Below are 16,316 nucleotides of genomic sequence, written 5' to 3' on the forward strand. Positions count from 1 at the left end.
TAAAATGAAAATAATTTCAATGAGCTTCATAGGAAAGAGATTAAAAGGCCATGAAAGATTTTTTAGATTGCTGATATACACATGTATAGATAGTGCAAGCACGATAAAGTAATTCTATCCACAGTAAGCAATTTTTGGAAAACACAAATATACAAGGCACCATCAAAACTGAAACGCAACTGGGTTGAAGAAACTTAATGCAAATACTTTACAAACTCCCGAAGTATAAAAACAATGACAGCAACAAAAAAAAAATTGCAATGAAAATGTTTTGGATAAAGCAAAAGTTAACAGAAAACATCAAGAGTACGATGGTAGATAAATATGCATAAGTTTGAAGAACAGTAAACAAAATGGTTTTGAATACATGAAGTTCTTTTAAAATATTGATGTTGGAATCAACCTGATGTGACCAAAACTCCTAGGTAAAAAAAAACATAAATTTTACATCGTTTTGAAAGATCATAGTTTTAAAATAGTTTTTAGTCAACATAGTTGAAAACTCAAGATTCATAGTAGCAGCAGTTTGAAAAGAAGCAATAAAGTGGGCATTTTCCACGAACAGGAACTCCAGAATCATCTTCTCAGAATTAAACTGATTACAGACGAAAAGGATCTGCAAAAATGAACATAAAAAAGCAACAGATAATTCAACTTTTAAAAAGCATAAAATCAAGATGAGAAACCCAGTAGACAACGTTCAAAAAATGCTATAACCTGTTTGATTTCCTTAGCAGGCAAGCCAAAATAGGAACTTTTATCAGAATGCAATGAGATACAAAACAGGATATAGATATAAATGAAGAATAATAGTAAAATCATGATTAGGTGGATAGAGAACATAGAAACACCTACCATGACCATTTTAGCTTAAAATTTATTGTTGTCGAGTTTAGCATACACATAATATATTGCTATGATAAAGTGCACTTCTAGATATTTCTTTCAGACAGATCATGTATTTTTCAAAAGTATTAATTTGAATACGAATATAAAGAATGGATATCACCGTAGCTCCCTATAAATTGGAAATTGGACCATGTGCGCATTGCTAGTTTGCTACTAGTATATGAAGTAGTGGTGGCTCCTAGTTGTTGAACCTATGCTGATTTTGATGAGAACAAGTACTCCGTGGGCATTTGGACTTACTGCCACCCACACACACACCCGCACGAACACCGCATGCACGCACGCACCCACACACGCACACACAAGCACGCACCACGCACGCCCATGTACGCACACACATCTGAAGTCATTGGCACAACTCTTCATCACAGAATCTCCTCTCCCTTCGGTAGGAATAGTCGATTTATTTCCTCTGGAACAAGCGCTTGCACCTCATCTTCTTCTGCTAATCCAACACTACATACATTCAATGCTTCATCACAAACACCATGCGCGTACATGCCTTGTCACCAATAATATCAGCTCCCCAAAAAAAGATGACACCTCCAACATTCACATATGCCGCCAATTCCAGAATACACAAACTTTCAACCAAATATTTTTAACACACCCACCCAACCGAGGCCACCTATAATTCTCATACCCCATAATGCAACCCCATAACAGCTACAACCCCTTTTCTCCTTCAAACTATCCTCTTCTGTAAGCCTTAAGCATAGTTGAATCCTTCATCCAGAGGCCTTACCTACTATCATGAAAAGTAAGGAAAAGTCAGTCGCCTCTAAGAATAGGCTCTAACACTTCTTGCATAATACCTTGGTAAAACCCATCTTCTCTGATCATTAGCACTTATGCTCCCAACGCATAATGGTCCATCAACTTTGACCTACCAACAACCACGCACTTAGCGCCTAACAGCATGTCACCAAAAAAATGACCACTCAGCACCTTATCACCCACGCACATTCATCGCCCAGCTCTTATTTTTCCCACATTTACCGCTCGCCACCTACTATCAATGCACACCCACCAACACTAAACTCACCATCCATGGACCCAACATCAACCCCTACTCAATTTGTCGGCTTCAAATCCATCAACTCCCAAATTACAGCTTCAGAGCACTCCTCACCATGAGTGAACTCGCTTGATACTTCTTAGACTTGTTAACTCCCCAATCAGCCACCTCACACTCAATTCAGATCTTGTCAACATCCCTTTCACTTTGTATCGCTCAAGTGCCACCTTAAGTTCCATTTAGCTGACGGATCCAAACACTTGGCTGATCTTCATCAACCTTTCTCATAGGTTGTACAACAACAATTCATAAGAAACATCCAGATGATGGGTAATAGAAATGCAGTGATAAATTTAGGCCAGCTAAATGCCTAATAAAAAAGCACGTCACCTTTTGGAGAATCATGTTAGATTGAATTTGTTAAATCAGATACAAGCCTAGTCTATCACTATTTTTACAGGCATTTATAGTCCTAGGGTTTTCACCATATTTTTTATTTTCATAACTCATAACAACCACATTTAGTTTGCGGTATTAGAAAGTAATGCAAGTTGAAATGGGAGAAGATTTCAAGAACATGCACTCTAATCATCTCCTCGCATTTCTTCTAGATTGAGCCCAAACCAAATAATTTGAATTCCATAAATTTTGGCCGGCTAGTCTTCTAAATTACAGAGTTAAGTTTCATTTTCATGGATTATGAAGAATGTGCAATTTTTACTCTTGAAGTATGCCTACCTTGCATGTATACACACATGCCCACACAGGTACTCAAGTAGGTTTACTCAGCTAGAAAGTATTTGTGCTTTACTTTATACAATAATGATATAATAATATGATTTCATGTTGTAACTTTATTTATATAATAAAATATATATTTGAGTATGTTGTTGGGTCAGACCCTGAATAGTTGGATAAAAGATCAAGAGATTGAGGACTTACTGCACTCTCTCGCATGTTTTCTATTTGCCAATTTCTAGAGTTGCCTTGTGATTTACTAAATTCACTATATTATATGTTCATGTGCAAACATCTTTTTTTTTATATAACATGTTAGACTCTACATAAAACATTTAATAGAAAAATCAACAAAAAAAAGTAAATTCTTATATTTTAGATACATACTTCTATGAAAGACGTTAAAAAATTAATTATTATTCAATGTAGCTTGGATACAAAACAACACTAAGACAGTAGGTCATGTATCCTAGGTTAAAAATTTACACTCAGTCCATAAACGCCTAGTTGCTGCACACTCCTAATACATAATCTCAATTCATATCTGCACATAGATCTAGGATTGCTTAGCATTTTTGCATTACGTTCAAACCCTTATGTGCATTTAGGTAGTCTGGCCTATAAAACACAGTTATAACTCATTTTTCTTCCCTGCTTATCAATCTATCTTACATTATACTGAGATTTAATATCATGGCTTTTAAAAATATGTCTAATAGAAGGCATCCTCTGTCCACAAGGTACAAGTAATGTAATCAGCCTTTGCACTACAAATACCCCGTGCTTAGGCATTTAGGAGTGAATTTACCTGGCACAAGGTCCTTTCTCCCAATCCATCTTCAACTCCTTTAATATCTCCCTCGAAGCTGATGTTGAGTAGACCCTTTTTATCACTGGCCAATCCCTTCTTTGGAGATTTTAAGAGTTACACATCAAAAACACCATGTTGACATCATCTAATTGCCTCTGGAATCTTATTTCTATACTCCATCATGAAGCCCTATATGAATGACTAACACCTGAAACCATATCCATTGATCAAGATTGATGCCTAGATCCCAATTATGCTAAACCACAAAGAGAAAGAGCATCATTAATCAAGTGTTTCGAAGTATCACGCATAAAATGTAATAAATAACGGAGGCACACCCATGAGAAATCAGCACCCCATAATTTTTAAACTCACTTTAACATCTCATATCACATCGATGAAATCTCTAAAAGATTTATACTAATATATCTTCCATCAAACCTCATGTTGGAGAAAAGTTCAATGTAATTTTTCATACTTCATGGTGGTATGTCTTAACATCTTCTACCCAAACTCACATGCTTTTTTCACAGCCCACATATGCAGTTAACAATGCACCAAGTTGAATCGCGTGACATGAGTATCAATTTCATATGAGTAAAAGGCTTAACAATCTTAAACAGTGTTTTAAAAAGCGGACCGGACTAGCCAATTCGACTAGTCCAACCGTGAATAAATCTTAAGGTCAATCTGATTCATCCTAAAAATTGTTTCTGCATCAAACCAAGCTAAACTGGCCAAAACCACCTGTTCAACCAGCGAACTGATCCCTGTTCCAATGAACCGACCAGTTCAATTTATGAATTATTTAAATAGTTAAATAAATAATTTAATACAATAAGAATAAAATATTAAATAATATTTGTAATTTAACAAATTAATTTATATTTAAAATGTTTAATTTTTTAATAAAGAAATTTCAACTAAGCATTTCACATGGCTCCACACTCCATACAAGTTATTACCTCATCCAAACTCAAAAATAAATATAAACATTACCGAAGTTCCCAAGTGATGTGGAACTCATTATTCTTACTTCCAATATTGTGAAAATCAGACCAAACATAGAACCGAAAAGAGAGGTTAAGGGTTCAATGGTTCATCGAATAGAGGTTAAATGAGATGATGTAATAAATATGAACATTATTTTAAAAATATTTAAATGATAGACTAATCACATAATAATATAATTTTTTATTAAAAAAATTGAATTCAAACGTTAATAATATCTTATATAATTTTATATTTAATTCAAATTTATCTTACATATAGATTTATGTATTTAATATAAATTATTATTAATTTATTTTATATATTATATATAATTTAGACCTATAAATTATATATTAAAGTCATATTATAAATTTCTATTTATAAATTATTAAGGTTGGATCATTTATTATTATTAAATAAATATTAATTAATTATTATAATACATAAATATTAAATTAAATAAAATTTTTATGATGCAAATAGCAGGATTTTAAAAATTGTATCAAACCGAGCGAACTGATCGGTTCAACCATGAACCGGTCTTGAGGCCGATCCGATTCACCGTCAAAATCGTTTCTATATCAAAACGGGCTAAACCAGCTAAAATCGCTGGTTCAACCAACGAACCGATCCTGGTTCCTTTGAACCGGCCAGTTCAATTTCAGAATCATTTAAAAAATTAAATAAATTAATTTAATATATTAAGAATAAAATATTGAATAATATTCATAATTTAACAAATTAATTTAAAATTAAAATGTTTAATTTTTAAAAAAGAAATACCAACTAAGCATTTCACATAGCTACACAATTCCATGTGAGTTCTTACCTCATCCAAATAATAAAGACAATATAAAGTATAAGCATTACCAAGAAAAAGTTTCATAAATGATGTGGGACTAAATAAGTTAAAGTTCTTACTTCTTAAATTTACAACATATCAACATACACTATATATTTTAAAACAAATTTTTTAAATAAACTTTTTATAATGTAAAAAGCATTTATTTTTAATTAGTGATGTTAAATAAATTATATACTTCATTTATTATTTATGTACTATAAAAATTAATTAATTATTTATTAATTAATAATAAATTAATAAACCTTAATAATTTATAAATGTAAATTTCTAATATGAATTTAACATATAATTTATAGGTGTAAATTATGCCTAAACATATAATATAAATTAATGATAATTTATATTAAATTTAAAATTTTGTATGTAAACTATTTTTTTGTTAAATTTGAATTAAAGATTAAACATCTTTAAATGTAAAATTCCACAAGGAATTTGTTATGCTTGAACCGGCCCAGGAGGGGCCGGCTGGACCCGGTCCGACCCGGGTCTACACCAGGCGGAGGCAGAACCAGGAAAGGGAGGAGGGCGGACAAGGTGGGCCCCATTTGGGGCTGATTTGATTATGTGGGAGAGAAAATTTAGAATGCAAAGGGCTGTTTAGGTATTTTGTAGGAATCATTTATAGTTAATTAGGGGGATTAGGAGGGAAAGGGGGTTATCTTGAATTTGAATGAGAAGTTTGAGATCTCTTGGTGTTCTTGGGCTCTAGGGTTCGCTAGAGATTTGTGGAGAGTTGTTCTTCCTCTCGAATCGAAGAACGTTGTATCTTTCTTTGTTTTGCTTTGATTGCTAGTGAAATACAAGTCTTTTTCTTGTGTTTTTCTCTCTAATTTCGCGGTTTTCTTGCTGATTTCTGCTGTGGACAGCAGTTTGCTGTTGTATTTTCACTGGTTTGGTTAGGAATACTTGAGAACTCAAGTACTTCCTATCAGAATTACTCGAGTTCGCAAGTAACCCTAAGGGGAAATACTTGAGTTCGCAAGCAAACCTAACAATAATCGGTAAAACAACGAGGAAAAACGTAGAAAATATGGTGGAAGAACAAACAAACGGTAGATAATCTTGTAGAAAGCAAAGCAAAACAAGGACGAAGCAAGATATAAGAGATCCTCAATTCGAGAGGAGGATCGTCTCTCCCAAATCTCTAGACAAGATAGTCTAGAACCTAAGCCGCCAAGAAACCCTAACAATCAATCAAAACATAATCCACCCTAATCCTCTCATGCTATTTAATACAAAAACTTTCCTAATTTAATTTCCCCTCAATCCCTAGCCGCCCCCTCCTTTTCAATTTTAAATTCAAGTGGACAAGTGAGGCCCACCCTTTGGGCGGACGAAACCATGGGAGGCGGACTGTTTCTGCCTCCTTTAGAATAACTGAGTCGGCCCTTGGGTATCACAAACACACTATATTTTCATTTTGTTTAATAAATGTAATCTCCTAAAATCTTTTGTTTGAAAAATGTAATTTCCTAAAAATATTAAAAAACTATAATTCCTCTTTCATGCAATTTTTGTGATAAAAATCAAACCCCTTAGGTATCATAAACACGCTATAGTTTCAGTTTCCCTACTTAACACAATTTTAAAAAAGAACTTTTTAGTTTAAAAAACTCTTTAAAAATCAAATTATTCAATATATCACCTAAATACACACCACTGGAAAAGAATGATTTTCCCATTGACCGTAAGTGAACATGCAAAATCCATCAAAATTTTGTCTTTCTGGCAAATTTTGTCCACTGAAAAAAAAAGTCATAAATACTTTCCAGCACTCAATATATTACCGACATATTTTTTATCAAAAATCATGTAAGCCAAACCCAACCGTCTTTCAAAAACCATTTGCTAAAATTTTTGGCAAAAAAATCACTAAAAAATCATCCTCAATTTCCAGCAAATTTTCCCATTGGTGGATTCCATCATTAATTTTGTGTCTTTCCATAGTGACGCGGCCAAAAGAAACTAATGATTTGGAAAGATATCTTAAAGCCTTTGGTTGCATAAACTCCATCTTAGAAGCTTTTGATAGCCTTCTTATGCGTCGTTTGAAGAGAACTGTGATTGGTGCACTTGAACTTCAAAAGCTCATATATTTGGGAGTAAAAGTTTGATTGCTTTTGTGCTTATCCATTATTATTACTACTAAGCAATTTTCTTTACTTAATCTTAAGCAAGCATTTGGATATTTTATTTGGATAAGGGATGCATGTGTTGATGCAAGCTTGGATGATAAGTTTTTCCATTCATGTTCTCTATCCTGAAGTTTTATTTCAGGTGATGGTATTTAGGTGTTTGTGAAAATGTCCAAGAATGGCCTATAGCATTTAGGTGGTAGCTATTAGTTATCAACCAGTTGATAGAGAGAAGCCAAGAACCAATATCATTGTGGTAAATAATAGAATTATATACACTATATGCAAAGCCTTCAAGACCCCTAAGGAAAGCAATCTGCCCTCATCTCCACTTCGCATTACCACTGATGCTTTGTTCAGCTCATACATTCTAACCCCTAAGGAAAGCAATCTGCCCTCATCTCCACTTCGCATTACCACTGATGCTTTATTCAGCTTATACAGTTTACCCCTAAGAAAGCCATCTGCCCTCCTTATCTCCACTTCGTATTACCACTGATGCTTTATTCAGCTTATATGACCTGGTCAATTCAAATAAGCCGATTAAAATGAAATTTTGAAAGAAATCTATCTTAATTCAAGTGTATGCTTTAGTAGAAATTACAATTAGAAAAACTAGGATAAAATGTGTATTGTTTCCATGATGAAGGGCTGACAGCCAATTTTCTGTCGGAGTTGCTTCTACCTCTAAAAATCTCGGAACTTTCTAAAATTTTACTTCACCTTGAACAACGGTTAAAATGGAAAATAAGAGGCCAACTAAAAGACCACTACAATATATTTCAATTTGTTTAACTTATAAATAATATCTCAACCATACAGACTAAATAGAATACCATATTCTATTAGAATTACCTTTCCCTACTTTACCTCAAACAAAGGCAAGCCGTCAGATTCATTCGTCATACTTGATACAATGTTCAAAATCCCGTATTTCAGTGGCCTACTGCAAAAAAAAAAATCTAAATCCAGTTATTTGACAGTAGAGATGCATAGATTCAGATTCAAATGCTCTTATTTTTCCCCCGGAACATTTTTTAGCTAACAGAAATCCATATTCATAGGAGCTAGATTCAAGAAACCACCATAAGCTAAGCAAGTTTACCAGCAGGAATCTTCCACATCAATGGCACATGCCAACCTAAAGGTCTTTAACATATACATGGTTTTCATTGCATGTAGTTTTTTAAGAGGCATAAAATGACAAACAATCTGAACCGGCTTTTGAGCTCCTTACGATTTATCAGTTTATTAAATTGCCCTAAAGTATGGTTGAAAGGACTCTTTACAATAACAACATCAAGCCTTTGTCCCACTATGTGAGGTTGGCTACATGAATCCTTTTTCGCCATTGGTTGAAAGGACTCTTTAGCTTAAGAAAAATACAGCAAGAGCATATGAGAAGCATTTAGCTGGAAAAAGAACTGCCATTAGGCATAGTTTTAGAAAAGAAAAACATTCTGAACAATTGCTTAGCAAATTCCTTTCTTCGGATGGACAACTAAAAACGTCCTAGAAAAGTCCTTTTATTTTTACATAGTAATTAGTCATGCCTAGCAAGAACTTCCTAGATATTTAAAAGCACTAACAACAGGAAGTTGCTAACAAAAGCATTTCTATAACACTGCAGTTCATTTAACTTAACTTTGAATGGAAAAAGCATAAAATTTAGCTCAACAACAGCTATTTGGGCTGAGCCAGATCTTATATAGTCTAACCCCTAAGGAAAGCCATCTGCCCTTTGAGTTGGGAGGGAATTATGGGAGCCTAAGACTAACTATGGGGTGATTTCAGGTTATGTTTGGAGTTTACTGAAATTAAAATTTCTTAGGTTATTTGGGCTCTATCCGAAAGCTAGGGATTTGGGAGAGTCAGATCTTCCTCTCGAATTGAAGATCCAACTATATATTGATATTTTTTTTCATAAATCTTGTAATAAAAATAGAATTGGTATATTTTTCTTCCTAATTTCTTATTGTTGTTCGCTGATTTCAAGGAAAAGTGCATCAACTTCCTATCAAATTTGTATCATAGCCTAGAACTGGGTACCTATGGCGGGAAGAAATGTAGAAGTGTTGAAAAGAGAGATCGGACAATTAAAATCAGATTTTGCAGAAAAGACTTCAGGTTTCGAAAATATATTTTCAGCCATCCATGAGAAGACCGATGAGAAATTTTCCATCATGGAAGAGATGATAAAGAAGCTTCTTGAGGGCCAAACCAAACCGACAACATCGGAGGTGATATCATCGTTGACTGGACAAGAAAATTGGAGAAACTCTAATATAGGGATAATGAGGGAGAATCATGAGGTGATTTTTTGGGGAAGAGGAGATGCCATCTTCGGAATCACTTCCAAGGAGTGGAAATGGAGTAAGATTTTTTGTAGAACTACCGACTTTAGAAGAAAAAGAAGATGGAAAGAAGATAGAAGCATCATACATGGTTTAGCCACTCTTACAGGAATATCGAGAAGTGTTCCAGGCTTCCAGCCAGTTCATTGGTTGCTTCCTTCGCGGGAACACAAGCATGCTATCTTTTGGAAGGATGAATTCTCATATATTTGTACCATTCTCCCCAACTCCAGGAGGATGAGATGGAGAGATTGATCAAGGAGATGCTGGAGGAGGTAGGAATCACTCGATCTAGCGACAATTCATTTTTCAATCTAGTGCTATTAGTATTAGTTCAGTGCTTCAAAATAGTTTTTTTCATTCCACCTTGAGGAGAAGGGGTAATTTGGGAGGGGATTATTGATAGATCGGCCAATTTGATTGGGAGGGAATTAGGAAGTTTCTTAATTAAGAGGGAACTATTTAGGAAGGTTCGTAATCAAAGGGGAATTGTTTAGGAAAATTTTTAATTACATTGGGAGAAAATTATTTAGGGTAAGAGATCTAATTTGAATTCAAAATCTAAGAGGGAATTATTTAGGGAAAAGAAGGAAGAATTAAGGGGAATTAATTAGGAAAGTTTTAATTACAATTGGTAGGGAATTAATTATGGAAATAAATCTAATTTGAATTCAAATCTGAGAGACATTTATATAGGGAATGGGGGTTGATTTGGGAGGGAATTATGGGAGCCTATTTAAGGCTAACTATGGGGTGATTTTATATTATGTTTGGAGTTGGATAAAATTAGAATTTCTTTGGCTATTTGGGATCTAGTCGGAAGCTAGAGATTTGGGGGAGTCAGTTCTTCCTCTTGAATGAAGATCCAACTGTATCTTGCTATTTTTTTTCATATATCTTGTAATAAAAATATTTTTGGTGTATTTTTCTTCCTAATTTCTTAACGTCGTTCGCTGATTTAGAGCAAAAGTGCATCAACTTCCTATCAAATATCTTTCCAAGTATGATACTCACTATGCTATCTTACATAGGATACTAATATTGTTGTCTCATTGTTTTTAATAGCATTGTAGAAAAGTAATTGATGGAAAATATCCACACATAAAATGGACTCCCCGTGTCGCTTATTTTTTGGATTTAATGATGGAAGATATTATTAAATTGAAAGACTAAGATGATGTTTTGAGAAAGCAATGGTTATACACTATTTCATGTATTTAATACCTCATTTGATTGGCTTAATGAGAAGATGTGCAAAACAACAATCATTTGTTATGCCTACTATGACACATTTTGACGTGGCTTTCTTGACCTTACAAAATTTCCATTAACAAGAATTGAATTTAAAAAAAATGTTTACTTAGGAGGTTTTTTTTGGGTCTTTATGCAAAAAAAGCAAAGACAAAGCAATCTCTAGAAACGATCTTACAGCAATCATTCTAGAATATTATTGTGTATGCCCAAAAAATAGGTGGCCCTTTGTGGAAGGTCCTTATATTGATTGATGGAGAAAGAAACCCCCGATGGATTATATATATGATGCAATGACCTAGAATATTATTGTGTATGCCCAAAAAATAGGTGGCCCTTTGTGGAAGGTCCTTATATTGATTGATGGAGAAAGAAACCCCCGATGGATTATATATATGATGCAATGAATTGGAGCAAAGAAGCAACTGTTGCACAATAATGAATAGGAACGAGTTTTTGCAAATATGGGAAGTGCACTCCATCGACCTTTATATGCAGTAGCATGCTTTTTAAATCATGAATATCTTTTTCAATAACACTGGTATTGTGAAAGAGAAGGAAATAACTAATTAATATATTTGTGTATTGGAAGATTAGATAAGAATATCAATGAAGAAGACAATCAATAATGAATAAACTGTATAAATAAGAAGAATGGCTATTTGATATTCCTCCCATTTGCAAGACAAATGAACACTCGGCTACCAGGTATCAATTTTTGACTTAAATTATAATTAACACTAAGTATTATTTTGATATTTGAATGATAAAAAAAATAATATTTCATTACATCAAACTAATTGGTGGTTGGCATATAGCCAAGGAGCTCCGCACTCACAAAGTTTTACGACCAAAATGTAATTCATTTAAATGTGAATGCAATTGGAGTACATTTGAATATGCAAGTAAAAATAGTGTATGCATTGGTTTTTTCATGAATGTTTACAATGTAGAAAGTGTAATGATATTTCAATTATAGCTTCATAGCAAAAGAAGTATAATGGATCGTGGTCACCTCAAAGATTTAGTTTATTTAACATATAATAAGACATTGATTCGTAGATAAAACCATCATGACATGATCGACCTTATTTCTTTGATTGACATAAATGATCCAAATAAGTAGCTAACAAGAAAAATGGATAATGAGTCAAATGAAGAAAAGGAATTGATTGTTGACAATGAAATTTGACATGGAGTATTATTGCAAAAGCCACATATGTTTATGACAAAAAGCCACAATATTAAAAAGAGTGATATAGATGCAATGAAAAAAAATATTCATCTAGCCTTGACAATGTTGCTATTGAAAGTAAAAATGATGAGAGTGATGAAGAAGATTATGAAATATGAGACAATGCTGATGTAAAAAACGAGGCTTTTTTTTTGTGATGATGATGAAGATTCCTTGAATACTAGATTAGTTTCTTGCAAAATCAATAGGTTTGAAAAAATGATTATACTATTTTGAGTATTGATGGAGTGAGGCGTTCATTGCTTGAACGTAAGCATCACTTTGATTGTTTTTTTATTATCAAGATGATTTATCTTTTAATTTATTGATATTTCATATAAAAACATATTTTATATTGAGTGCTCCAATTTATCTATGTGATATGGCTCCATAGTCAAATTTGCACTATAATGCACAATTCACTATTGACAAGTTGAGGTGTCAATATTTGATTCGACCCAAAAAGTTTTGGGTTTAGGTCAAACCATTTACTATACAAGTCAGGTTCAGGTTAACACAAAAACCTGAAATCAACACGAATCCCCCTGGATACAACGCACGTAGTAGTCCTTAACTCATGCGCTGCGCCCCCAATGTTCCCATGATCGTGCCCACTACCGCGCCCGCCCCGTGCCCACTAGCAAGCACCCTCGAGCCCGCACCCTCGCTTTCCCACATGTCGCGCGCACTCTCATCTACACGAACTTGCACGTGCACCAATGTGCGCCTGGCTGCCCTGCGTTTCAACATGTTGAGTTCTAGTCCAGGAATCAAACCAGCTTTGCAAATTGGGCCTTGTTAGAGTCTGGGGGTTAAGGCGGGTCAATTTCGAATTGGACCCGAACCCGACCCGAAATCCCATTTTGACATCCCTATAATAAGTATCATAATTATTTGTAGCAAGAAAGGTATTTATATTTTCTTTTGAGGGAATAATATTGTTTGCTAGGAGGTTTAAACTTTTAAGTATATTTTTTTAAGAATGTAACCTTCATATAATTTAGTGCTTGTTTCCAATAATAACACTTAGCCTAATTTGATTAACTAATGTTATATGCTATTATATGTAATTAACTTTCGGATAGAACAAATTTTATCAAACTTTCGCTAAATGCATGATTAATAAATGTGGCGATAAATGAAATTTAAATTGGTTAATGGCTCTGCAATTTGTGCTTTCAAGCAAATAGACCCTTCTATGCTTTGCTCAGTGAGATGATTTATAACAAGTCAAGCTAGAGAAAAATTGTTTAAACTTGAAATTGATCAGCTTAGTGAGAGGATTTGTAACTAGTCAAGCCAAAGCAAATTTGGTTCAACTTGAAACTGAATCAATTTCATCCATCTAAACTCGAAAGAATTTGATTGAGTTCACTCAAAATTGAATTCAAGTTGATTTCAAATTGTTTCATGTAGATACACACAATAAGATGCATGTATTATATATTTAGAGGTATACTCATTTTGAGTGAATTTTAACTATATTTTAGTTAGTATCAAATTTAAGTTTGTAGCTGACATCTAAAACTCATAAATCAGGTAACCTAGATTTGAAGGCAAGTTATGAGCGGTTTCAAGTGAAATTTGGATCAATTTCTAGTTACATTTTTTTATAAGCCCTACATTAACCATTGATTTTAAGAACTCCAACCATATTTTTCATGACATGGACCTCACAGTATAAAATGCAATATTTCAAAATTAACAATCATGGGCTGCTACAAGATGGCCTACAAACATGCATATACAAACCATTTGGCACAAAAAAGTGGACTCAACAAAGTTTAAAAGGGGGACAGGTACAAGAGAATCAACAAAGTAGCTGGCAAGTAGAAGCTTCTGATAAATGGTAACCTTTAACAAACTATCTAGAGGCATGTACATAACAAAAAATCTAAGAAAAAAAAATGTACAAATGATATCAATCAATAAAAGTGGCCTACATAATACAACCACAAAACTATCCAGATATGCTGATGATTAGACTTAGATTATCAATGCCAAGACTTCAGTTTATTTTAGGCGGTCCTCAAAAATGTGTGCGCACAAAACTAGTGTTTCTCAAGTTTAGTGATTTTTGCTAATAGTAAGATGGCAAGCCCGTGTATGACACAAATGAGTGTTTATCAGGACTCCATGGACTGCAAAAAAAAAAATGCTTTGAGTGATGCCAACTCTCGGTTCTTACCTACTGACCCGTAGAAGAACCTAAACCTCCCGTATTACTAAAGCCTTGTGGGTTCCATGCACCCCCTTGTCCCATTGCTGAATTGCCATAGCTTCCATGGATCCGCAATGATGCTCCATAGCCACCAACCACACCTGGTTTCACATAACCTCCAGCTCCTCTTATTTGATTCCCAAACGCTGGATTTACTGCAAGCCCTGCATTTTTCACGGTTAGCCCTGTATAACAATGGCTACGCAACATGTCAGATGGGCCAAATCCCGCCCCTTGTGTTGCACGGAATGCACTCAAATACTTACCTAATCCAGGATTATATCCCGTTGCAGCAGTGGCATTAGCTTGGCCTGCCTGGTTGAAACGTATGCTGACAGCAGGGGGAGCTATAAGGTGTCCTGGGCCAGTAACCGAAGAAGGCATGCCGCCCATTGATACTGATGTCTCAATCCTTCCTATTTGAGCCCCATGAGCTCCAAATCCACTCTTTCCTTGTTGCATGCCTGCATATTGCCCAGCGCCTTGTAGAAGATAAGCCCCTTGCTTGTTAAGCTTAGGGCCATCAATCGCCCTCTGACAGTGCAATATATTACCTTCGAAGTTCTTATGTGGTTCCTCCAATGCATTCTTTGCACTCTCAGCGTTCTTATAAACAAAGAGGCAAAATCCCCTAGGTTTCCCGGTAGCTTTATCCAGACCTAATGGCCCTTCCTCTATCTCCCCAAACTTTGAAAAGAACTGCAGAACCTTGTTCGGGTCAAGATCAGCTCCCACATTGCTGACATAGATCTTCCGCTGAGTGTACTCAGATGATGGAACGAAACTAGGCGGGTTATAAACAAAAGCGGTGGCTTGAAGAGAAGCAGGGGGAGGGCCCTCCGATGCGAGCTGACAGGCAGTCATCTTATTACCGATTTTCTTTTGAGGCTCCTTTAATGCTCGGCGAGCGCCACTCCGATGCTTGAAGAGGATGAAGCCATAACCCTTGGACCTGCCGGTGATTTTGTCGACGATAGCTTTGCAATCCTCGATCTCTCCAAACTGGCGAAAAGCGTCGACGAGGGTTTCTGCGGTGGCGTTCCAACCGAGGCCGTGAACAAAGACCTTTCGGTGAGCGGGGTCAGCGTCTGCTATCTGTCTGATTGAAGCCCAAATATCCGGATGCTTCAAGGCGGCATCGCGGAGGATATCAACCACCTGATCCTTGCTGAAAGGTTCAAGTAGCTTCTGCAAGAACGCCGGGTCATTATCCTCAACGTCTTCTTCGCCGTCAGCGTAAGAGACCTCGCCGACGCCGGAAGTATTCAGGATGGGATCTTCGGTTTCTACGGCTTGAGGCTTGGGATCTTCCTCGATAAGTGACACTTCGTTGATAGGTTCTGCGATCTCCGGCGCCCACGATCCTTCGGTTGAAGGTTCAATTGGAAAGGGAGTAGCGGATTCTTGGTTGAATGATGATTCCTCGTGGACAGAGACGTTTTCTTCAGATGCGCCGGAGCCGGCGGGGGAAGGTGTACCCTCAACCTTTCGTTTCTTTCCCATGCCTGCGAACTGCCAGTGGATTAGGGTTTGACAATTGTACTACCGCAAGCACCCAACGTGATATATATAGAGAGAGAGAGAGATTTTAGTCCAATTAGAATTTTAATGACTTCTTTTTTAATTAGTAATATTCTGATTAATTAATTAATTACACATTAAATATTTTTTTAATAAATTAAGTAATTTTTAGATTCATCTTAATTAAAATTTGATGATGTGATGCCCTTTAAAATTATCATTTATAATAAAATAAAAATAATAAATTATTTAAAATATGCTAAATT

The 16,316-nt window shown here is 35.1% G+C and overlaps 1 protein-coding gene across 6 annotated transcripts; it reads right to left on the reverse strand.

Moving 5' to 3' along the window:
- Positions 1 to 287: 287 nt before the first annotated feature.
- Positions 288 to 16,082, reverse strand: LOC110111419 (UBP1-associated protein 2A-like). 6 transcript variants are annotated; one of them, XR_003702664.1, is made up of 4 exons: positions 14,796 to 16,082; positions 14,497 to 14,684; positions 8,325 to 8,415; positions 288 to 616 (listed from the first exon to the last, which is right to left on the reverse strand). XR_003702664.1 is itself a non-coding variant. In XM_020843289.2 (3 exons), the coding sequence occupies exons 1-2, from the start codon at positions 16,030 to 16,032 to the stop codon at positions 14,497 to 14,499; spliced, it is 1,434 nt and encodes a 477-aa protein (XP_020698948.1). In that variant the 5' UTR covers positions 16,033 to 16,081; the 3' UTR covers positions 288 to 616. The 6 variants fall into 6 exon arrangements, 1 of the variants encoding a protein (XP_020698948.1); XR_003702663.1 differs by having other exon boundaries at positions 8,340 to 8,412; positions 14,497 to 14,693; positions 14,796 to 16,081; XR_003702662.1 differs by having other exon boundaries at positions 8,325 to 8,412; positions 14,497 to 14,693; positions 14,796 to 16,081.
- Between the last annotated feature and the right edge of the window lie 234 nt (positions 16,083 to 16,316).

The sequence above is a fragment of the Dendrobium catenatum genome, unplaced genomic scaffold, assembly GCF_001605985.2.
Source record: "Dendrobium catenatum unplaced genomic scaffold, ASM160598v2 fragScaff_scaffold_1414, whole genome shotgun sequence".
Lineage (NCBI taxonomy): Eukaryota > Viridiplantae > Streptophyta > Magnoliopsida > Asparagales > Orchidaceae > Dendrobium > Dendrobium catenatum.

Coding starts and splice junctions, on each gene's coding strand:
- LOC110111419 (XM_020843289.2), bottom strand. CDS start 16,032: ATGGGAAAGAAACGAAAGGTTGAGGGTACACCTTCCCCCGCCGGCTCC. Junction 14,694..14,795: donor GGGATATAATCCTGGATTAG/GTAAGTATTTGA, acceptor TGAAAAATGCAG/GGCTTGCAGTAAATCCAGCG.